Source organism: Phoxinus phoxinus (genome assembly GCF_949152265.1).
Source record: "Phoxinus phoxinus genome assembly, chromosome: 15".
In the NCBI taxonomy this organism is placed as follows: Eukaryota; Metazoa; Chordata; class Actinopteri; order Cypriniformes; family Leuciscidae; genus Phoxinus; species Phoxinus phoxinus.
In genome coordinates, this window is record NC_136890.1 from 8,656,285 (window position 1) to 8,680,047 (window position 23,763).

General features: G+C 40.3%; 1 protein-coding gene across 2 annotated transcripts in view; it reads right to left on the bottom strand.

The window, feature by feature from the left end:
* Positions 1-807: 807 nt before the first annotated feature.
* LOC307011559 (uncharacterized protein) overlaps positions 808-23,763 on the bottom strand; it is a 33,704-nt gene continuing 10,748 nt past the window's right edge. The window contains exons 2-4 of one of the 2 annotated variants that reach the window (XM_079637384.1): positions 14,355-15,166; positions 7,635-7,892; positions 808-3,284 (exon numbers count right to left, since the gene is read on the bottom strand). In XM_079637384.1, the coding sequence (XP_079493510.1) occupies positions 1,291-3,284; positions 7,635-7,892; positions 14,355-15,102 (3,000 nt within the window). In that variant the 5' untranslated portion in view covers positions 15,103-15,166 and the 3' untranslated portion in view covers positions 808-1,290. The remainder of the gene's footprint in view (positions 3,285-7,634; positions 7,893-14,354; positions 15,167-23,763) is intronic. The other variant, XM_079637385.1, reaches the window with a different exon arrangement.

The following is a 23,763-nucleotide window of genomic DNA, read 5'->3' on the forward strand; positions in this document are numbered from 1 at the left end:
TTAATTCAGAATGTTTTTAAGCTGAAATGAAAGATAACTATTTCATTAAAAAATATATGTCGCAGCACAATTCAAGCACATATAGTGCCTGGTTAATATGTGATGAAGTTTATTTTATACTATGACACTTATCTTTTTAAAGAAGGAAAACTACAAATAGTAATATGCGTTTGTCTATGAATCTGTCATTGACTGACAGTAGTGTATTTGTTTGGGATCAGTTAATATTCTTGCAATAGGAAAGATTGTCATTCACAGTAAATGCATTGCCTGTAACCACAATACACCATTATTTATAAACAAAAATATAATCTGTTTTAGATATACTCACAGCTTTCTTTCATGTATTGCTCAGACATGAGTTCTACTGTATTGTATAAAGTAATGATGAGTTGAGCATCCAACTGTGTTGAAATTTGGCTAAACTGTTGAATACACCAACACAGTTTTGGTCTGCTATTCTGTCAGTTGCCAAGTCATTTATATAACAATGATTTTACTACACATAACTCCAGTTGTGGGAATAGTTTGGTATGTTTACGGTATGCTGTATTGCGGGAATAAACTGGAAGTACAAAGCATGGGCTAGAAAGTCAACATGTTCTGGCACATACAGTATAAATTCTGTTTAAATGCAGTGCAGAGAAGGAAGAAAAATAATACTATCCAGACTCAGGACTTTACAATGCTTAGTAGCACAGGTTTGTAATGGGACAAGGCACTGCAACAGCATAAACATTAACATACGCACTACTGCACAGGTATAGCCACAATACCAAAATATTACAAGTAATGACAGGAGACTAGTAACTCTTTATGAAGTCCTTTACATGGAGATACCCCACCAACAGAAATTACACAAACAACAGATTATTAAAAATTAATTTTCCTATAATAGTGGTCATACCACTAAAAAGACAATTATGATAACTTTCCGGACCAAATAAAAAAACATTTTATACAAAAACATATATAATAGTGAAAACAAAATACACACTTCTGGAATGACTTGCCTCATAGACTTCTATTGTATGTACATAACTGTAAACAAGACTTTAGAAGAAAAAAATCAGAAGTAAATATTTTCAGTGTTGATTGCACTTATTCACATTTGACTCCACTTCCAAAAATCTCATTAAGCCAATAAATGTGTTTCTCTTCCCCTTTAAGTGCCATTATACTACAATTAGACTCGGTTCATCTGAGCAAGTCATGATTAAATATGTAATCTCTGATTTTTGGAGAATGCAAATGCGGTTTAACCTGGAATTGTTGTGTGCCAAACCATGTTCAAAGGTCAATAATTTCACTGCCAACACTGGCAGAGTCATCATTTCGCGTGACTTTCAAATATCTATGCCCCCCTCTACTATTTGATTGTGAACTTTCAAGGTCAGGGGTTAGAAAAAGCCTTGTGTTTTCGGGACTGGTCACAAGGGTATGGCTTGTGCTTGGGGAAGGGTGCAGTGAGACCGGGCAGGACAAAGAGGAAGGCACTAGTGCCTCAGAGACCCAACGGAAGCCCTGATGAGTCGGTGTAGGGGGAGCTGTGACCTGTCGGCTGGGCACAGCACTAGGAATGGAGCGATCCAGACCTGTGGAAGACTCTGTGAGCAATGTGTGTTCATCACTGCTCGATGACAGTGTTATTTGGGGGTCACTATTTCGTCGCATCCACAGGTTTGGAAATGGAGGAGATGATAGTGGTCGCAGTGGATAGAATAAACTTTCGCCCCCTAACAGATGCTCACGATGAAGTGCCTCATCAATACTGCGGCCAAGGTCAATTGGGGTTGGAGGCCGCAGGTCAAAATCGCTGAGTGAGAAGGCTGACTCCTTGTCCCTGTCCAGACTGCTACTTGAAGAGCACTGAGGTGGATGAGCATGTGGCTGCACCCTTAGCAATGAACCAGCAGAGCCCCCTGCAAAGCTTTTCAGATTGCGGTCTTTGAGTGGATCCTGATTTCGAATGAGGCTTTTGCTAATATCCGCCCCTGATCGCTCCTGTCCTGCCCAGTTATTGGGCAACTCTCCTGCCACTGCACTACTACTGGACCCTCCAATTCCATTGCTTTCAGATTTCCTTTGTTGCCTTACCTTGAGGCTCTGCACAATCTTTGCCCAGCATGTATGTCTGCTGGTAGAGTTTGATGATTGAGAGGGTGAGGGCAAGCTTTCTGTGGCAGCCCCTTCCTGTCTTGGTGCTCCACATATGTGGCCTCCATTGGGTCTCCAGAAGACCCAGGAAGACACCAAAAGCATGCAGAAAGCCCAGACAAGCTCCAACAGTCGTGCCCAGAACTGACAGAGCCACCATGCCCAACGGAAGCGCCTCCAGTCTCCTAGTATTCCATATAGCCACATGCAAGAATAAATATGCAAAAGACAGCACAGTGCCCCAAGAAGAGCGCATGCTGCCAGTACCCATGCTAAAACCCTCACTTTTTCTTCACCTATTCCCTTGTTTCTTCCCCGAGCTGCATGTGTGTGTGAGAGGCGTGGCAGTGCAAAGAAAAGGTAGCCTAAACACAGTGTCAGGCCTGCAGTCAGCGTGAGGCTCTGTAGGACGATGGGAACAGCAGGCGAAAGTGCAGGGGAAAGTAAGTCTGCAGCAAGTAGGAGAGTGCATTGTAAAACAGCTAATACTCCTAAAAGAGGGGGGCGCTGAAGTGTTGGTGGTAGCCAAGTTACTCCTGCCTTTTTTAGTACCAATATCACTAATGCAGCCTGTGCCAAAATTAACAGAGGTAACGGCAACGTGTATAAAGCTATTATTACAGGAGGCGGCAGGAGGAACCGTGTCCCATATGGGTCAAGCAAAAAGTGGACAGCTCTAACCGCACCCACAACTAGCAAGAGGCTATTAGCAAGTATCAGTTCACCATAGTGGGGGCAATTCAACCTGGGAGCTAACGCTAAGCCAAGAACAGAGCCAACAGTAAGCAGAAGGGACAGGGCAGCAGAACCAAATACATGCAGCTCCCATGCAAATGACAGTGTGCGTTTTAAGTCTGCCCACACTAAAAAGCTGCCATTTGTTGCACCATATTTGTCAGCATTGTTTTGATCTTTGGAAAAAACACAGGGGCCCACAACAGTGCCACAAGGGTCCTTGGGTTGGGCATGGGTTGGAGAGGCAGGGTTTGACTTCAAAGATGGAACTATTTTCTGTGAGACTGACTGGTCCGTCTCTGTAACTCTTCTATCATTTTCAGAGAATACAAAATGGCCATGTCCAGTCGAGCGAGGGGAGGTTGTACTTGTACTTAGAAAAGATGATATACCTGTGGAAATAAAAAGAGGTACAGGAAATATTATTGTGGTAACTGGCAAAACACAAAAACAAACAATAGGAAGGCATGTAACTACAAAACACATTCAACAATATACAATCCTTTTGCAATTTGTACATTTTACAAACTGATCTCTAATTAACAGGAATGCTCATAAAAATAAAGCTGGAATATACTACATAACTTTTAAAATCTGAATACGTTTTAAAAGAATATGCGTCACACACTTGAACTTTGTAAATGGTTACAGAGGAAAAACTTTTTTATTGGGAATTATACAATAAACTACAGATTCAGCCGATTCTGTGCCTATCATAACACTACATGATTTTCAAAATTTGTCAACTCTGACTGCTCAATATCTGCAGCCTTGCTATGACTTTCAGGAATTTGCTTGGGCAAAAAGTAATGTAGTGTATTCTGGCCTTTATTTGACTTAAACATAATCTGTAATATGTCTATTATGTGAATACCTATGTATTCATACACATTCTCATGCCAAGAAACCATAACAATAAACTACATACACAAAGTAATTCTGAACAAATGTACTAGAAACATACTGTTGAAACACACGCACTTGTACATGTTAACACAGACAGCACCAGAAAATCATTTTACAGTCAAAATTTTAAAAAGACAATGTAAAAAGTTTATGACAAATGCAGTTTATACTATTGAACTAGTATTAAAGAATTTATTTCGATTTTAAAAAATTATGAAAGAGACGGACATAATCATACAATATGTTCTTGGGGACATGAGGCACAATAGCACATACACAATTAAATATGGCAGTCATTCTCCCATAGATGATAGCATTTTAGCTCTATATAAATATACTGTATATTTAACTACACTCTTACAAATAAGTTTAGTGGTTCTTTTTAGCAACTTAGATTCAGCAGTTATTAAGTTCAAAAGTTAAAGGGGTGTATTTCACTTTTCTAACTTTAATGTGAAATGTTGCTGTTTGAGCATAAACATCTGCAAAGTTATCACGCTCAAAGTTCAAAGCAAAGGAAGATAATTGCTTTTAAAGAAAAGGACTACAACCAACGGCTGGTAGGGACTACACGACATTCCTCCCGGGTTAGTGACATCACCAACCCTAAAATGTACATAAACCCCACCCCCGGGAACACTAAAAGTTATTGTAAAAGAGTACATTTGTGAGTAAGCTCTTTAGCATCCATCTTTTCACATGCAATAGAAAGTCACTCTGTGTGCATCTCACAACAGTTCCTATACGAGCGATTTATAGGTTACCATGACAGAATATCCTAATTGAAGATAGTTAACTCCACATCAGCAACATAAATTCATCAACTAACCATTCAGAGACGTCCTGTTGGATTCTACATGTTGTCACTTCTTCTTGAGTCTCTCCATCTTTGTCTGACTCCGTTTTAACATTAAAGGCAGAACAGTTTCTGTCATTTTAGTGTGTCTGCATGAGGCAATCGCAGCTGCTAACACACAAGAGCTCTTGAAACCCCACCCTCTGCAGCAGCTCATTTGCATTTAAAGGGCCAGGCACAAAAGGTGCGTTTTTGCGAACCCACAAAAAGTGACAACTTTAACATGCTATATAAAAATATCTGTGGGGTATTTTGTGCTTAAGCTTCACACACACACACACACACACTCCGGGGACATCAGAGATTAATTTTAGATCTTGTGGAAATGGCATTTTACCACCCCTTTAATTAAAAATTTACATTCACTGCATTCTTGAGCTGGTAATATTCTTTTAAAGATAAAAAAAATATTGATGTTACATCATAGGTTCTTTGTCACACTCACAGAAGGGAACAAACAGATGGTAAGGTGAAATGATTTATTCAAGTAAAAGCAGAGTGATGGGTGATGAAGACTTAGCTGGCGATGACTGAACTGGAATCTCTGTGCAGGTGAAGGATGAACACGATGAATGGTCTGACGGGCCATGGTGAAACTGAGGATTCAGAGGGACATGGGGAAGCCGATGGCTCTGGCATGGTGGAGACAGAGGACCAAGGAGGAGCTGAAGGGAGTGAGGAGTCCAAATGAGCCGAAGGGACGAGGCGGAGCCAGAGGAGTGCAGTCCAGAGGTGAGGGCAGGTCGACGAACGACCATGGCGGATACGAGGGAGCACTGATGGGCCACAGTGGAGACTAGGGAGGTAAGAGCCAAGGCTGAGTTAGTGGACCGATGGGCCGATGTAGAATCCTGGCCTCGGCGGGCAGAGTTTCCACTGACCAAGATGGCGCTGAGGGCTGGTAGTCCCACAGCAACCCCACCTCTCCAAAAGGTTTTAAGGGCGAGATGCAGGACTAACAGTGGGCAGTGGAGATGATGAGTGCTGGAAGATGGGAGGAGGTGGGAGAGGGAGGTTGGGCGGGAGTTCAGGGTTCTGGAAGATGGGGACTGGAGTCGCTTCCCAACTCAGGGTGAAGATGGGAGTCGTTTCCGGACTTGGGGCGAAGGCTAGGGATCTAGGCGTGGTGGTGGCCATCTTGACTGAGGGCTCAGGAGGCGTGGCAGCAGCCATCTTGGAATGAGGCTCTGGAATGGCGGCGGCTATATTGGGACCAGGCTCTGGAACAGCGGTGACCATCTTGGGACGAGGCTCTGGAGTGGCGGCAGCCATCATGAGATAAGGCTCTGGAATGGAGGTGGCCATCTTGAGAGGCTCTAGAAGGGTTGTCTCGGCAGGCGGAGACTCTGGAAGGGTGGTCTCGGCAGGAGGAGACTCTGGAAAGGTGGTCTCGGCGGGACGAGACTCTGGAGCGGCTTCCTCTGTTGTATAAGACGATACACATAACCTTAGAACGTATTCAATTTACCTCCTCAAGGAACCTGTTGTTGCAGCTGCAGGAACTTGCTGATACAGGTGATCGTCCAAACCACACCAAAAGACGGTCTTTAATATGTCGTCATTCCAGGGTACTTCATGCGCGTGATCAAGGAACTCTTCTACATAGTCCTCGATCGGCCGACCTTCTTGAAAGTGGGTGGGAAGAAAGTTAACTGGGTTCACCGGGGTCCAGCCAGGGAGGGCTTATGGAGGAATAGCTCGAGGCAGAGCTGAAGAGAAACACGGAGCTAGGGGCGGGGGCAGAGCAGATGATCTGGACCACACCAGCGAAGCCTATGGATCCAGGGGACTGGACGTAACCAGCAGAAGAGATGGGGCCAGGAAGTCGAGCGGGAAAATTGGAGGAGGAAGATTTACGAACAGGACCGGCAGAGAAGGCGACTCGAGGGACTGGATCCACGGACTACAGATCTATTAGGCAAATATGCTTCTGGCTCTGGAATGGACTGGGCAGCTTGCGTCGACTCCGGGATGACCCAGGTAGCAGGCTCTGGCTCAGACTTCTCTGTCTCTCAGATAGTGATTTGAGGACCAGTTGTGCAGTGACACCCACCCCAGGTACTCCTAGACCATACTCAAAATATCAGAAAAATTTAACAAGACGCGCGTACAGTCTTTCACTCGGACACGCGTTTCAATCTATCGCCGTTGTGGAGACTCTCTATTCGTTCCGGTGAAATCACAAAACAAACTGCACACAAACGTGTCCCTGCTTTATATACAACCACTGATAAACATATTCAGTTTTGATGAGGAAAAGAAACTATACGAGTGCGGAATAGAACCCAGAACCTCTGACACGCTTGCCCATGAAAGTACACAAGCTGTAGTCACGGATCTATGGATTTATTCACATGAAAATTCTCACCACTAACAATATACATTGGATTTAATTAGCCATTTAATGAGATCTACTAATGTACTATTGATATAGATATCTGGACATCGTAATGTTATTTTTTTTTTTTTTTTTTTTTGTACACATATATCTTTGAATTGTATTGCAACCTCCTCCCCCTAACACCCCACACACCAGACTGTCCCACCCACTTTTTAAAACAAAATTATACCACTGGTTGGAGATGTGTGTTCGGTTGCTCATGTTTTATTCTGTTAATTAGGAATGAAATGGCTAGAATTTATTCACACCTCTGCTATTGAATCCAACGTATCATCAGCGCTCGGATTCACTTCAATGGTGCTGTCAAGTACGACTTGCAGTCTGTGAGGTAAACTAAACGCCATTGGCTATTTGAAAAAGCCATTGAATATGTCCCGCCTTAGCTTCCTGTTTCAGTGGAAATTACGTCAATGCATCATACAAAGCTGCACGTTCCAAGGCACTTCAGTAGGCCTTTAACATTTATCTCAGTCTCACAGGTGGCCACACTCACACTAAAAACACTAATGTTCCAAAAGACCAGGAAATTAACCCCAGGTTTTTTTTTTTTTTTTCATCCTTCAGACAAATAATTCATACCTTTAGTGTTCTTTATATCGATCACTGTTCTTTTAGTTCCTGGTTCCTTTAACTGGTCACTGGGTATTTTTGAAGATGACTGTGAAGTGCTTTGTGGTTGTGAATAGTTGGAACTAACGATGTCCACTCCTGGTGATGGTGCCTCTAGTTGTAGACTGGTTTTGCTTGTGCTAAGTGAGGTGGTTTCAATATATGATCGTAAAGTGGTAAACTGTATTTTTGGCTGAATTTTAGCTGGAGTGGTTCTCCCCAAACTACCTGATAAACAAAAGAAAACATCAAACAGTTTTTTCTGTAGTTTTTGTTAAAGCATTAACATAAAAACAATGAATTTTAATCTAGTAAATGTATATTTCATATAGAGAGAGAGAGAGAGAGAGAGAGAGAGAGAGAGAGAGAGAGAGAGAGAGAGAGAGAGAGAGAGAGAGAGAGAGAGAGAGACTTTTAACCCCTTTTTTTATTTATAACAATTAAGGGTTTTACACCAACTTACAAAGCAAAAACATTTCCAAAACAATTCAACAAAAACACCAACATTTTACCAATTAAAAACTAAACTTCCGTTCTCACTCACTGTCACCAGTGCCTCTCTCACACCCCATCTCCATTCAAACAAAGCAACATTATCAGTGTATTTATAATATGTATACTCAATGGTCACTCGAGATTCTATTAAAGACCTGAACATAGCAACCATATCAACCTCTGTTCCTGCATTTTTACACTGGTGGGATTTCAGAATGGCTAACTTAGCTTGACCAATTAAAAAATTGGCAAGAACACATTGTTGTTGCCATGACCTTCTATATTTATATCCCAGTATAAACAAGGTATTGCTGTATGAAAAACCTAATTTTGTGATCAACTTTTCTAGTATTAAAAATACAGGACCAAGTCTTGGACATTCTAAGAACATATGAAAAACAGTATCATGAGCATTACAGAAGGGACATAATAAAACAATCTTATTAAATTTTGAAACCAAACTATTAGAGGCTATAGCACAATGAAGTACTCTCCACTGAAGATCCCCACATCGCTTCGAGATAGGAGGTTTGTACAATACTCTCCATGATGGATGTACTTCTTCACAAATTGAGATCTTAGCCCTCCATTTAGTATCTGTTTTCCCTTGCAAGTGCCCAACATGCACAGATTTGACACAAATATAATAAAGATTTTTCTTTGCCACATCATGAAAAAACAAATCCCCATATCCCTTCAACAATGTATTTTGGTTTATATTACCCCCAACTCTCCCATCTTTAGGGGTCACCTTCAGCTCAGGGAAGTTCTGAGGTGTAAAACCATCAACCAAGGCTGAGTTTATAAAGGACATTAATGCAGGGGGAAAAGCATCCCTAATACACTTGATTATCCTATCCATAGTTCTCAGAGATTTCATTTTAACCTGTGCAGCAAGTGATAACACAGTTCGCCACTGACATTGTGTCAAATCAATTAAATCCATAACTTTACTGACCCCAGCATTTAAAAACTGTGGAACAAAAACAGACAAATTAGATGGTAGTTTTATAAGGGGATTAAAGAACAAGGGTTCTGAAACCCCATAGTGCACATCTTCTGTTCTTGTAAAGTTTAAATATTTCCATGATTTAATTACTGACCCGTAAAAGTTAGGAAAAAAACAACGTGCCTTTTCCTCAAAGGGCTTTTCCATTAAAAACAACTGTTTATCAAGGCCTATCCCACCTAAATCTGTTAATATAGACAACCCAAATGAAACCCATCGTAAAGGAGCAGAACAATACATAATCCTCTGTAATGTTTGTAATCTCATTCCTAATATTTTTGACTCTATATGTACTAGTCCTTGACCTCCCTCTGCCACAGGAAGGTAAAGTATACCAGGAATAAGCCAATGGTAACCGTTCCAAAAAAAATCAACAAAAGCTTTTTGGATGATAGTGAGCAATTCCTTGGGAGGATTTAAAACAGTTACTCTATGCCATAGCATTGAGGCAGCCAGATTATTGATAATCAAGCACCTCCCTCTGAAGGAGAGCTGTGGAAGAAGCCATCGCCATTTTTGTAATCTGCCGATCACCCGATCTGCTAATCCCTCCCAGTTCTTTTCAGTATATTGAGCTGTCCCAAAAAACACACCAAGCACTTTAAATCCATCTTGAACCCATTTACACTGTTGTGGTAATCGGGGAGGTCCTATATCTAGCCAGTCTCCCAACAACAAGGATGTACATTTATCCCAGTTAATACGAGCAGATGTAGCTTTCTGATACTTGTTCAAACAGTAAATAAGTTTAGTAACATCATCAGTGCTCTTGATTATTACTGTCACATCATCTGCGTAAGCTGTTAGTTTCACCGGGATTATTTCAGGAAAACCTGGGACACCAATACCACACAGCTGTTTCCTCAGCATAACTAACAGAGGTTCAATAGAAATAGAGTACAGAAGCCCAGACAGAGGACATCCTTGTCTTATTCCCCTGGTCACAGAAAAAGGTCTAGTTAAAGACCCATTAATGCGTATCATGCTGTAAATGTCACTGTACAGTAGCTTGACAAGAGAAATAAATTGTGAGCCAAAACCAAAAGCTTCAAGGGTCTTAAACAAATAATGATGGTCCACCCTGTCGAAAGCTTTTTCCTGATCCAAGGATAGAAGTCCAATGTCCAATTTGTGTCTTTGTGCAACTGTAATAATGTCTCTTACAAGAAACAGATTATCAAAAATTGAACGTTTAGGGACACAAAATGACTGATCTTCATGGATAACATTTGCCATATATTTTTTAAGTCTATTAGTTAATGTTTTAGATAAAATCTTAAAATCAACACAGATCAGTGACACAGGTCGCCAGTTTTTAAGGAACCCAAGATCCCCTTTTTTTGGAATCAACGTTATAATTGCCCTCCGACAACTCAATGGAAGTTTCTCTCGGTTAAAATTTCCAGGAAGACTGCATACAAGTCCTCTCCAATCACATTCCAGCAGGCACGATAAAATTCAGCTGAAAGACCGTCCAAACCAGGCGACTTGCCAGCGCTCAGCTCCTGGACGGCAAGAGAAAGTTCAGCAAAGGATATAGGGTTCTCAAGGATAAGTTGGTCTTCCTCTGATAACCGTGGTAGATCATCTAAAATTTGTTCTACTGTTGATTGGTCACATGGTTCAGCACAGTAGAGGTCCTCATAAAAGGAAAGTGCATGAGTACGGATTTCCTGCTGGTCAGTTGTCACACCACCCTGTGGTAGATTCAGTTTATGGAAATACTTATGTTCTCTTGGTTTTTTTTCAAGACCGAAGAAGAATGCAGAGGGAGCGTCCATTTCATTTAATTGAGAATATCTAGTCCTTAAGAGGGCTGCTTTTCCTTGCTCCTCCAACAGAGTCTTTAGAAGAAATTTATTCCTCTCAATGGAGTCAGCAGAGTCACCATGGTTACTTTGTCTCAGAATGTCTTCTTCAAGTGATCTCATTTTTTCCTTGAGAGTTCTGGTGGTATGGACAGTATATTGTTGGCAAAATAACTTGATATGCACTTTGCCTATGTCCCACCACTGACTTAATAAAGGAAAACTACATCTCTCCTCTCTCCAAGATTGCCAAAAGAGGCCAAAAGCGTGAATAAAAGAGTGATCCTGCAATAGTCTGTTGTTAAAGTGCCAGTGTGATTTTTGAGTTTTAGTAGACAGGACAGAAACAGCTACTGAGATATAATGATGGTCAGATAAAAAAGATGGTACTATTAGGCTATTGTAAAACCTGCCACTATTACTCTTAGCCACATAAAATCGGTCAAGTCTCGCTCCAGACAAGAAATTTGAGTTAGCTTTTAACCAGGTATACTGTTTGACCCCAGGAAAACTATCTCTCCATAAATCAACAAAATCATGATATCCAATAACATTTTTTAAAACTTCTGCAGAGCCTGAGTGGGGTTCATCATGATTTCTGTCTAAATCAGGGTTTATTGTGCAGTTAAAGTCACCTCCCACTACCACAACATTATCCTGTGGGCACTGTGACAAAGCATCTGACAATTTTTTTAAATATTTCTTACGCTCTTGTCCCACATTAGGAGCATATACGTTAAAAAACGAAAAACTTACTTGTCCAACCATAAGATCTGCTCTCAAAAGTCGACCAGGTATTATCTCAAACATAACTGGTTGATTACAGACACATGGAGAAAAAAGTATAGCAACACCAGCACTAACATTAGTCCCGTGGCTCATTAATATATTTCCCTTCCAATCACAATTCCACTGTGTCTGATTCCTCAAATCAGAATGAGTCTCTTGGAGCATAATAATGTCTGCCTTTTTTAATTGTAAATAATTAAAAAGAGCAAATCTCTTTGTTGTATCCCGACATCCATTGATGTTAAAGGATCCAATATTTAGGGATGCCATGGAAAAGATAATGCTAAGGTATCCAAAACCCCAAAAAAATAAACTGACAATCATGACTCCATTTATAATATTTATACCGAGTTTTTAATCTTTTTTTTAACAGTGCTCAGATATTTTTTGAGCCTGTAGCGTTTAGGCTGAGCAAGCTCCTCCAATGTTGCCTTTCTTAACATCACTGTACATGAATCAACAAAGAGCTGTAAATCTGGGAAGTATTGTTCAACTTTTGGTCCTCGCTGGTTAAAGGTATGGTCTAGAAAATCATTAATTTGGTGAACTGTATAATAGGGATGTTTTATTTTAGGATTCTGAGTCTGACTATTCCCTACAGAACTTCCCTGAGAATTTGCCATAGCAAGATGTTCTGCTATATCAGAAGTGTCACTATCAGAATCCATTGACTGAACTTCACTTCCTTCCATCACCATACCAGCATCGCCCTGAGACAGGCTAAATCCTGATGCCTGCGAAACGACCAACTCGCCGTCAGGCATCACGAGCTCAGCCCGCTCTGCTGCTCGCTCCGGTTCACCGATCGCGCCGACGGGATCTACGTCCGCGCGCTCAACTTCAGCGCTCACTGTGCTGTCATTTACATTTACAACAACGGTATTCACGGAAGAATGTTCCACATAATCAACGTGCTCGTTCATTATAAGCTCATTCGCACTTACTCCATCTTTTGAGAAAGAAACCGCATCGATAACCTGATCAATTGTGACACTGTTATTTTTTCCACCTTCATCATTTACTGGAGCAAGAGGTAATTGTTCCGCAGAAGGATTAAGCTCATTCACATTACTGTTAGTCTCCTCATTCCTTGAACATACCAGTTGTGTATGACCGTACTTCCCACAAGTAAAACACCTCATTGATTCAGTACTGATGTAAATGGTATAATCTTTACCCAGCACAGTGGTTTTCGCTGACGTGTTCAAGGATTGAAATTCGGCGTTCAGGATCATGAAAGTCTGACGTCTAAAAGACATCACATGTTTGAGTTCTGGATTTTTAATCCTAAAGGGATCATTTTTATTGGCCCCACTAGTTTACCATAGCGTCCTAACAAACGCTCGAGTGAATCTTTAGTAATGAACGGGGGCACATTCGAAAGGATAACCTTCTTTGAAGGATTCGACAATGGCAAAACTGATAAAAAAGTATCTCTAACTGATAAACCAAATTCGACTAAATGCTGAACCAAAGAAACTTCTTTCAAAAAAACAACAAACGCCTTGTTCATCCTTGATGCAGACACAATATTACAAGCCCCAACTTCACTGCTGATCGCAACTAGACAATCCTCAACTGTAATGGACTCATCTAGTAAACATTTGCACCCGTGTTCAGCGGTTAAAAAAGCACAGCCATCTGAATTTGTCCCCATTTTCCACCCTTAGGTGAAAGAACGGCGACAAAAAAAATACTAAACAAAACAAAAAAGGAAAAGGAAAGGAAAGGAGAAAAAGAAAAAAAAAAAAAAACTCACTCACACGCTGCAACTCGCTCGCACACTCCTCAGACGCCCGCACATGCGCACACGCACTCACAGAGAGAGAGAGAGAGAGAGAGAGAGAGAGAGAGAGAGAGAGAGAGAGAGAGAGAGAGAGAGAGAGAGAGAGAGAGAGAGAGAGAGAGAGAGAGAGAGAGAGAGAGAGAGAGAGAGAGAGAGAGAGAGAGCTTGATATTAACTTTTTTGCTCGCCAAAAGTTGGCTAGTGGTTCTCCAAAGTTACTAGCCACTCAGCATTTTCACTGGCCACAATTATTACATCGATACCATGGGAGAAAAACTGCCATATAGATATTTTTAATATCATCTCATAAATTGGCAGCAGGTATATTAGGCTGCTGTCACTTTAAGACTGGACACAGGGATTCATTATACTGTTACACATGCATTTTCTTTCTTAACTTTACGTTCACTTCAGACATAGCTGACTGTGTTTACGTGAATGCTCACCAAGACTGTAATTTTTTACATAATTTTTTAGATGAATTATTAGAAGAATATAAATGAAAAATATATATATATTATATAACCTATAAAATTCAAGCACCGGAAGTGGCTAGTAGGAGTGACTGCGTTACACGCCACTGCATAAATCCACTCGCATTTGGCGGGTGTTAATGTCAAGCCCTGTATATATTTGTGTGTGTGTGTGTGTGTGTGTGTGTGTGTGTGTGTGTGTGTGTATTTAACATACTTTTGAAATATACTGTTAACTATTTCACTATAAATGTTGCAAGTAACTGAGTAAAATAACATTGTAATTACGGTTATTTAGGTGAACGTAGCATTACTTCATCTGTATTATACCTATTTCCAGTCGAGTCCTGTTGCTGTCCAATTGTCTCATCCCATTGGAAGTGGATACCGGCTTGTCATTAGGTGGTGCAGTTGCAGAAGGGCTGGTCTGGAGTGAAGGGTTGATTGTTGGATTTGTATGTACTGTGGCCAAACTAGCCAGCACACTATGGGCAGTCTGAACTTGTTGTCTGTTCTGGGCATGCTCTCCACCAAGATATGGTATATCCTCTGTTGACAACCTAGCAAAGCCATTTTTTTCAGGTATTACCACATCATCTGACCCAACGGATGATAAGTCTTTCTCTTTAAATTCAGTAAATGTGTCATCTGTCATTGACTCTGTCTCATCAACAGTCTCGTTTTCTTTTCCAGCGGCATCTTGTGGTAGTATTACATTTTGAGTAGAACCTCTTTTCACTCTGTCTTTGTGTGATACTACAAATTTACTCCTTGACCCAGTTATCTCAGTATGTGACGTTTTTGCTGAAAATATGTCCTCAGTTTTTCTGCTTTCAGTCCATTCATTTGAATGTCCAATTGATTTCATGAAACTTTTCCCATAGAAGCCACGAAGAAATGGTCTGAAAACTTCTAATGCAGCATTGGCAGTCAGTCTATGATCAGGTTTTTTTGAACAATAGGAAAACAGGCTATGATTTGAATGAGTGGTCAGAGGAGAAAGAGAGTTTTCATGGACATGACTTATGATTGGATGAATTAGAGGCAGTAGAAGAAAGAGTTGGAGTGGAGGCACCATACTGACAATCTGCCCTACAGCAAAACTGCCTATATATGCTCACCGTTTCTTCTCATTTCTTCTCCTGCAGAGAGAAACAAATACATTAAAATTAAACTCACAAACAGTAATTATAATAATAATAATAATAATAAATTTTATTTGTAATGCGCTTTTCCTAAACCCAAATGCTACAGCTAAGTGCTACAGTAAAATAAACAGAAACAAGGGCAATAAAACAATTAATTAAAGAAAAACAGCATTATATAAATGTGTCTTAATAAACTTAATAAAGTGCATGTCCCAACGTTGGTGCATTTCTGATGGTAAGAGGAAGCACATTCCATAGCTTGGGGGCTTTGTATGAAAAGGCTCTTTCCCCCATGGTCTTGAGCTTACATGAAGGCTGGTGTAGTAACAGAGATTTCGCCGAACGGAGATTACGTGATGGAGTATAAGGGCTAATGAGATCACAAAGATACTCTGGTACAGTCCCATATAGTGCCGCCTTGTATGTTAAAATAAGAATTTTAAAATCAATTCTCACATTTATGGGAAGCCATTGCAACTGTGAAAGCACCGGTGTAATGTGTTCACGAGGAGAAGTACGAGTGAGCACACGAGCGGCATAATTTTGATTGTACTGTAGCCTGCTCAGAGATTTAGCTGGAAGGCCAGAAAAAAAGCAATTTTAGAAATATCTTTTATATGTGCTTCAAATGTTAACTGTGGATCAAAACATGCCAACAATCATGTCAACAATCAAACTAATCTGCTCTGCCTTACAAGTAGCCGCCACTGTACCAATCTGCATCAATTCCGTTTTGGAGCCGTTCAGCTTCAGGAAGTTATTTTGCATCCATTTACTGATATCTGCTAGACAACTACGCAAAGCTATTAATGAGCAATGGACATCAGGACTAGTGGTGGTGTAAATCTGCGTATCATCCGCGTAACAGTGATACCCAAGACCATATTTCCTGATGATCTGCAAAGTGAATGCATGTAAATGTTAAATAAATTTGGACCAAACACTGAACCCTGAGGAACTCAGGCAAAACAGGCACTGTATCAGATTTGTAATTACCCAATCTTACAAACTGGGCACGATTCGTTAAATAAGACCAAAACCAACTGAATACTGTTCCAGAAAGACCCAGCCAATTTCCCAGCCTATCTAGCAGAAGAGAGTGACATATAGTGTCAAAAGCAGCACTGAGGTCAAATCAAGCGTAGCGTTAGTTCTGGCAGGTAACGTTAGTCAAGCTCGCATCAGCTGACTCTCATCTGATCCAGATCTACCTATAGGAATACGACGCCTATCACCGTATACATATATAAGCTCCTTCAGTATTATCAACAGCTATCGCGTTTCTCAGGAGCGAATTAAATGTCGAAATTCGGCAGGCAAACCACATGATCTCACAAAGAATCGTGCAATCGGGAATTTAGCAGGAGGAATTCGTTACCCACAAGGATTTCCCCTCAGATTAATTCAAATTCGTGAACTTGAACATGAGAGTCGCCCCATTGATTATAAGCTGCCTGATTTGGAAGTGACCTCAGTTTGCATTGCTGCTCGCATTGCTGCATTATTGACACAGGACTCGACGTGATTCATTCTCCGTTCATCTCTGTAAGTCTTCACGAAGCTAAGTTCCTTTTTAATATTCATTGCTAAAAGCTATCAGTGTATTGGCAACATGCTTGTTGCTAATGCTATCCGTGTGGCACTTGGGCTTATCTAACTTGGTCGTTTTCATTAAAATACTCTTCCTAGGCTTATGGGATCATATTGGCTATGTGCGCTACTATCTGTTGTCATTGGCAACAGTTTGCGTTGCGCACACTGGCTTTTAGCACTATGCAGCACAGATTCAAGCAGCTTTCGGTGATGTGAATTAACAATTCATGGTGCAAACTGCAAACTAATTTCTGCTGTGGCACAGCTCTAAAAAAGACAGTTAACAGTCACTATTCAGTTAAGTCCCTTAAAGCGTTATCGGACACGCTTGCTCTATCTAGTTCTTGGAAACACGGCGTTCTTAAAGCTATAGTGTATTTTATACCATGCTTGCATTTGAAGGCATTTTTATTTTTATAGTCTGACATTCAACATGGTTGTACATTTAAGCTGTGTACTTTTAGTGTAAAAAAAAAAAAAATGTTATTGAAACACTGCTTGTTCTAAAGGCTAGGCCTATCTAGTGGCTATTGAAAACTGCTTGCATTAAAAGCTGTTAGTTGCTATTGGAAACATGGTTGTTGTACTTTTAAGGTTATTTAGCCCAGTCAATATTTGGAACATGGCAGTGTTTTAGGCTTATATCTGGTGTCATTGTCACATGCTGTGCTAAGCTTATGAGGTATCAGTATATGCTGTAATTTCAGCAACACTGCTATCAGTACTGTATAGTAGTAGCTAGTGCAATGCTATCGAATATATGCTTGTTACTTAGGCTTCTAGTATTATAGCGCATACTGTCCTCAGCACATGCTGTAGTAATCAAGTGTTGTTTTATGCTTATCTGGTTGCATTGGAAAAATGCTCTGTCTTTATTCTATCCGATTATTGCAACATGCTGTGTTATTGTTAAAGATACCACATGGTTGTGGCTAAAGCTATCTAGATATCGGTAACATACTTAGTACACAGTACATTCACTGCAGCAGTCTGGTATTCAACACTAACAATCATAGCTTGATGGTCCAGTGAAGGAGTGTGGAATCATGGGACTCGACATCTTCACCTCCACAGCCGATGAAATCAGTACGACGGGAGCAGAAATCATGTTCATGAATAAGGTAGCACACTGTCATAGCTTAGCTGCACGCTGCATTTGACTCAGAGCGAGAGAGTGTGTACTTCCCCGACCGGACTACACTATGTTTAATACTAGTCCTATGTACGGTGTAAATTTTAGAACATCCTCAGACCTCAGCCATATAAAGATAAGGCATTATGCCTCAGACTAAAAGGCTTAAGTCATTGGACAAAATGGCATCGCGCCTCAGACTGAAAAGCTTCAGGTCTCAGGAAAAACAATGTCAAGTGTCAGGTCTCGTACAATTAGGGATCAGACGAAACTGCCTCAGACATAAAGGCATCGGACGAAACGGCAGCAGACATAAAGGCATCGGATGAAATGGACTCAAGACTAAAAGGCATCAGCCATAAAGGCATCGGGCGAAACGGACTCAGGTGGAGTTTGGAGGTTCGCATTGCGCCGCCCCATGTGATGTCACATGTACGCGGTTCATAGTACCGTAATATTATGACAACGTAATTAGTGTAACATTTAATTAAAGCATCTATATATATATATATATATATATATATATATATATATATATATATAGGAGTGAACAATGGCCTTAGTTGGTTTAAGAAGATTGTCAACAGTCTTAAAAAAAGATTTAGAATTAGACGAAACGGCCTGTATAGAACACCAAAGTGCTTTAAACTTGAAGCTGTTGAAGAAATAATGCCAGCAGACATAACATTAATTATCATCTTCAGAACGTTTTGCTTCCCTTTTACCTGACATTAACACTGCAGTAAGCAATTGCACAAACCGGCATAACATTAGTTTTATTCTTGTACACACACTAAAAGTGTTCAACAGTTCCATTCGTTGGTGGAAGAATGTGAACATGCAGAACTGCTAGTGTTTCAGTGCGTGTGGATGGAATAAAACCATCCGTAACATTTCTCTGCTGATTGTCTCTGCGCGCTTCAACTCTCAATGTACTGCACAGCTGCTCCTGATGTAAAATGCAATGAAATTATTTGGCGGTTTGACGGCCTCGTATTACGCTGCGTATTTAAATGTGACGCATGAATTGAAATTATTTTACGTTGTTACTTTTCATGAAGTGTCTGAGTTTATTTGACATTTTACAGCAAGTTTTTTTTTAATTGCTTAGACACAAAGGGCCCTATTTTAACGATCTAAAACGCAAGTGTCAAAGCGCAAGTAACTTTGTGGGCGGATCCCAGCGCTGTTGCTATTTTCCCGGCGGGATAAATGACTCTTGCGCCTGGCGCAAATCTAAAATGGGTTGGTCTGAAGTAGCTTCATTATTCATAGGTGTGGTTTGGGCGTAACGTGAAATAAACCAATCAGAGCATCCTCTCACATTCGCTTTAAGAGCCGGCGCGCTTGTTCCATGGCAGATCGCTATTATAACGGCGGATTTGCCGGCGCACGCCAGGAGCAGTTCACAGCCGAGGAGGCCGACGTTCTCGTCAGGGCCGTAAAACACAGAGAAGTGACATTGGGGATGATGGGAGAAACCCACTCAAATTAGCTTCGGTTAAACAGGCGTATAATTTGGGTAAATGTGTAGCCTAATCTAGATTTTTTTTTTTTTTATCTAGATAGATCTTTTTCACATCTTCACGGACACAACAATGATTTCCCTCGTGTGTTAGTATTTTTCCTTGTAATAATGTATGATTTGCAAAAATGAAAACTGCTGCATCTGTTTATATAAGAGAATCAAAGTGGATGCGCGTTAACATTATGGCCAAGCACGCGCCCTTAAAATACCATTCACTAACGCGCAACGCGCCACTGTCTTTAGACTGTTTCTTTCCTGGTCAGTGGCGCAATTGCTTTCTAAAACTGGAAAATAGCACCATGGAAGGTTTGCGCCGGAACACGCCTCCTCTTTGCGCTGAACCGCCCCCGCGAGCGCAAGTTCATTCCCTAATTTACCGACGTGCGTCTGTGGAGGGAAAAGTCCGCTGTGCGCGGGTGCAAAATAGGAATGATACATGCGTCGGAGTCAATTGCGCTGGGTGCAAGATAGGGCCCTAAAAGTGGTAATTGAGGCTCACTTAGTGAAACCATTCACTCATATACCTAATCTTTAGGGCCCTATCTTGCACCCAGATAGGGCCCTACTAAGTGAGCCTCATTCACTCATATACCTAATCTTTAGACCAAGTCTGCAAACTACAAGCAAATTAAGTGCTTTAAACTCAGTTTGATATTGTAAAACAAACTTTTTGCAAAACTCTAAACCCAGTTCTCTGCATTACACACATCATTCAAAACTATTAGATCTTATGTTTCATTTGGGAAACACTTGCCATTTAAATTCCACACTCACTTAGAAATTAAAACTCAGTGTTTTGAGAAATAAAATAAAAAATTTACCCCCTTGCATTTCTGTTTATAGTGTTTATAGTGTAAATATATATTATATATATACATATATTTATACAGTATAGGCCTACATACATACATGCATATATACACACATACTGTATATATACACACACACACAAACACATCAGAAAGTCAATTTTATTTCTAAAGCGTGTTAGGGATATACAGTAAAGGACCCAAGGACCAGATTTGATTAATTAAGACCCAGAGTCAGAAGTGCAGACAAATTAAGAAAGACAGACAGCAGTCAGAATTATAATAAATGAAAGAAAATTTTACTGAAGATAGTTTGCAGTTTCATCAGGCAGAAGTCAGCTTCAAGGGTCACAAGGAGTTTGTGACTCTTAAATTGACAAAGATCACAGTAATTATACCCTCCACCAAGGTCTAAGCTACGTCCTTGCTTCAGGTTAAATTATTCTGATTGGCTAAGAAATAGATAAACATAGTAATTTTCCACACATGGACTGATAGACTGAAGCACATCTCCATAGTCTGTACAGCTGCCAGCAGGACCCTGAGTTAGGGACCCTGTGTCCCTCCAAGGTCACAAGACTGTGTGTCTAGTTGCCAACATGTCAGTCAATCTCCAATAATGCCACTTGTTCCTTAACCTGTAACCAAGAATACTAACACACAGCTTCTTCAAGGTTGGATTTGATCAGGCTCTAACTATAAACAGGAGATTATTCTCAAAACATCAAGATAATGTTCTTTCTCTCAAGGAGAGGACACTTTAATCTAAGAGTAAAGTAAAGGCTTTAGCTAAGAAATGGTCACTTAAACTATTGGTTCCAATGACCCATGTGACCTATAGTCGTCATGGTGAGCTAGAAGAACAGATATATGTTTTAACACATGTTGAAGACCTTTGTTGTATTACAAATTTATTAAATGTTTAATTTAGATTCCAATACAATAGTATATAAACTGAGAAAGTTCTGTACATTGAATTTAGCATTTAAGATTATGATGATGATATCAGCTGAGATTCCTGTCAGTCATGTTCTCTCTATTGTAAGTTAAATGAGTCAGATTACTTAAATCTCACCCTTTATCTTTAATGGCTCTGGAAGCCCCTGGCCCAGTCGTTAACTACTTAGGCTGATTGGATCATTTGAATGACACTGTTATGCTGATGAGATCAGGAAATCTCTGTAAACGAGCTGACATTTACATGCCCCCTTTATGTAAATCCTTCCCCCTTGGAATGTATATAAACTACAATGTATACTGTTTGAGAGTTGGATGACTACAGCAACGCACAGCGAAGTCCTCAATAAAGAATAACTTCTGCTTGAAAGATATCCCAACGTCTCCTGGTCTCTGCTTCGAAGGAAAAGTTTCCAACACCTTTCTCAAACAAAACGAATCCATATTTCATTTCTGGCAGTCGGGCCTAAACGAGCAAGCACTGCATTCCTGGCATGGGCCAGACCCTCAGTCAACTCTCAGATATTTAATACAGACATTAAAGACAACATGAAAAGAACATTTCAGTAATCACACTCGTAACCTCTGTAACTAAGTCAAATCTCATAAGATTAGAGAAGTAATTCAACTCATGTGATATTTAGAATGAAAAATACTGAGTACCGGTAATACCTTGATTATGATCACTCATCAGATTTACATTGAAGAACCAGTGGATTCCAGAATCTACCCTGTCAAGTGCTTCATACAATATAGATTGTTTCACAGTAGCTTCACAATTGTAACAAATTCTGTAGTCAATAGTGTCATTATTCAGCTCAAGTCAGTTCATTATTAATTCAGTTCAGTTCCATTGGACAAAAAACTTCCTCACGTAATAACCTAGAATACTGTCTAACACTTGATGGCTGCTCTGTAAAGTCTTCGTCGTCGGTTAGGAACCTGGGTGTGCTTTTTGATACCAATCTTTCATTTGAAAGTCACGTGTCTAGTATCTGTAAAACCGCATTTTTCCATCTTAAAAATATATCTAAATTACGCCAAAATTTTCCCAAAAAATACTCAAGTAAATGTAACAAAGTAAATGTACTGATGCGACTTATACTCCAGAGCGACTTATAGTCCGGAAAATGTGGTAGTTTGTTAAGGCTTGGTTTGTAGGTAATTACAAACCTGCGCACCTAGTCAAATGCGCATAACTATAGAATTAATTCTTAATGCGCACGTGAGCGCCATCAGTGTTTCTCACAGGTTCGCGTTTAAAGTCTGTGTAGAGAGAAAGGTGTTGTCTTAGCGGTCTCTAATTTAATAACTAATGATCGTTGCGACAGAAGTGAATCAATCAAAACTAACTTTATCTGGAAAATATCTTTATTCAAGAACCGCTATAAAGCCAATTCTCTGTTACCTTAAATTATCCGTTTATCACTGTAAAGCCGCTTTGAAACAATCTACATTGTTAAAAGTGCTATATAAATGGACTTGACTTGACTTGACTGAATGAATATAACCAATATTATGATCAACACTGAAAACAAGACAACAAACTTAAAAGGCTTAAATACACGAGGATGGTAATCAAAGGAACAGGGAGTTCCAGGCAATGACAATGACAACTTTCGGTTTGGGTGCATGAAAACGCAAACTTTTGAAAACGTGTTTCAAAGTGCAAGTTTTTGAAAACGGTTTCCGATTAAACAAAAACGCGAGAAGAGGAAGATGATGACGTCTTACACATGCATATTATGTGTTCAGTCTATAGTGTTTCATCGCCATCTAACAGCCTGGCAGCAGAATACAGTGTTTTTAGTCGTATTCGGTTTGATAATGGTGTCGGTCACATTTTCAGTCTGTTTTGATTTCTGTCTTTGTCTGTGTTCTGTCAATTAGTTCAGTTCTGTCTTTCTACCTCCCCTGCCTGTTTGTTTTTATAGTGTTTGATTGATTGTTAGTTCAGTTCAGGTGTGTCTTGTTAATTTGCTCTTCAGTTCTGTCTATTTAAACCTGGTGTTCTGTTTTGTTCTTTGTCAGTTCTAAACGTTACATGTAGTTGGTTGTCCTGTTTTTTTTATTTTTTGGGGGCCAAACTCGGAGCTCGGAGCCCTCCCCCCAGACAGCACGCCAGATACGCATTAAACCTTACTCCCTCTAATTGTATGTAAGTGTGAACTCCTAAAAGTTAAGTAGCATCAATCACACACAGCTCTACTATCATTACAAACCGCAACTCATTCTGATATGTGCTCTAAAAAGTATAGAAATCTTCAAGAGCATTCCATTTGTGTGAATAGTTGTAAATGGTAAATGGACTGCATTTATATAGCGCTTTCACAGACCCAATGGCCACCAAAAGCGCTTTACATATTGCCTCACATTCACCCATTGACTCACTCATTCATACACCGACGCCGGTGTCAGCCATGCAAGGCACCATCCAGCTCGTCAGGAGCAGCTGGGGTTAGGTGTCTTGCTCATAGACTCATCAAATCATCTAAATGATAACATACACGACAACGTGTATGTTAGACCCTATACCGACTAAGCTGCTGAAAGAGATGCCATAGATCCTCTT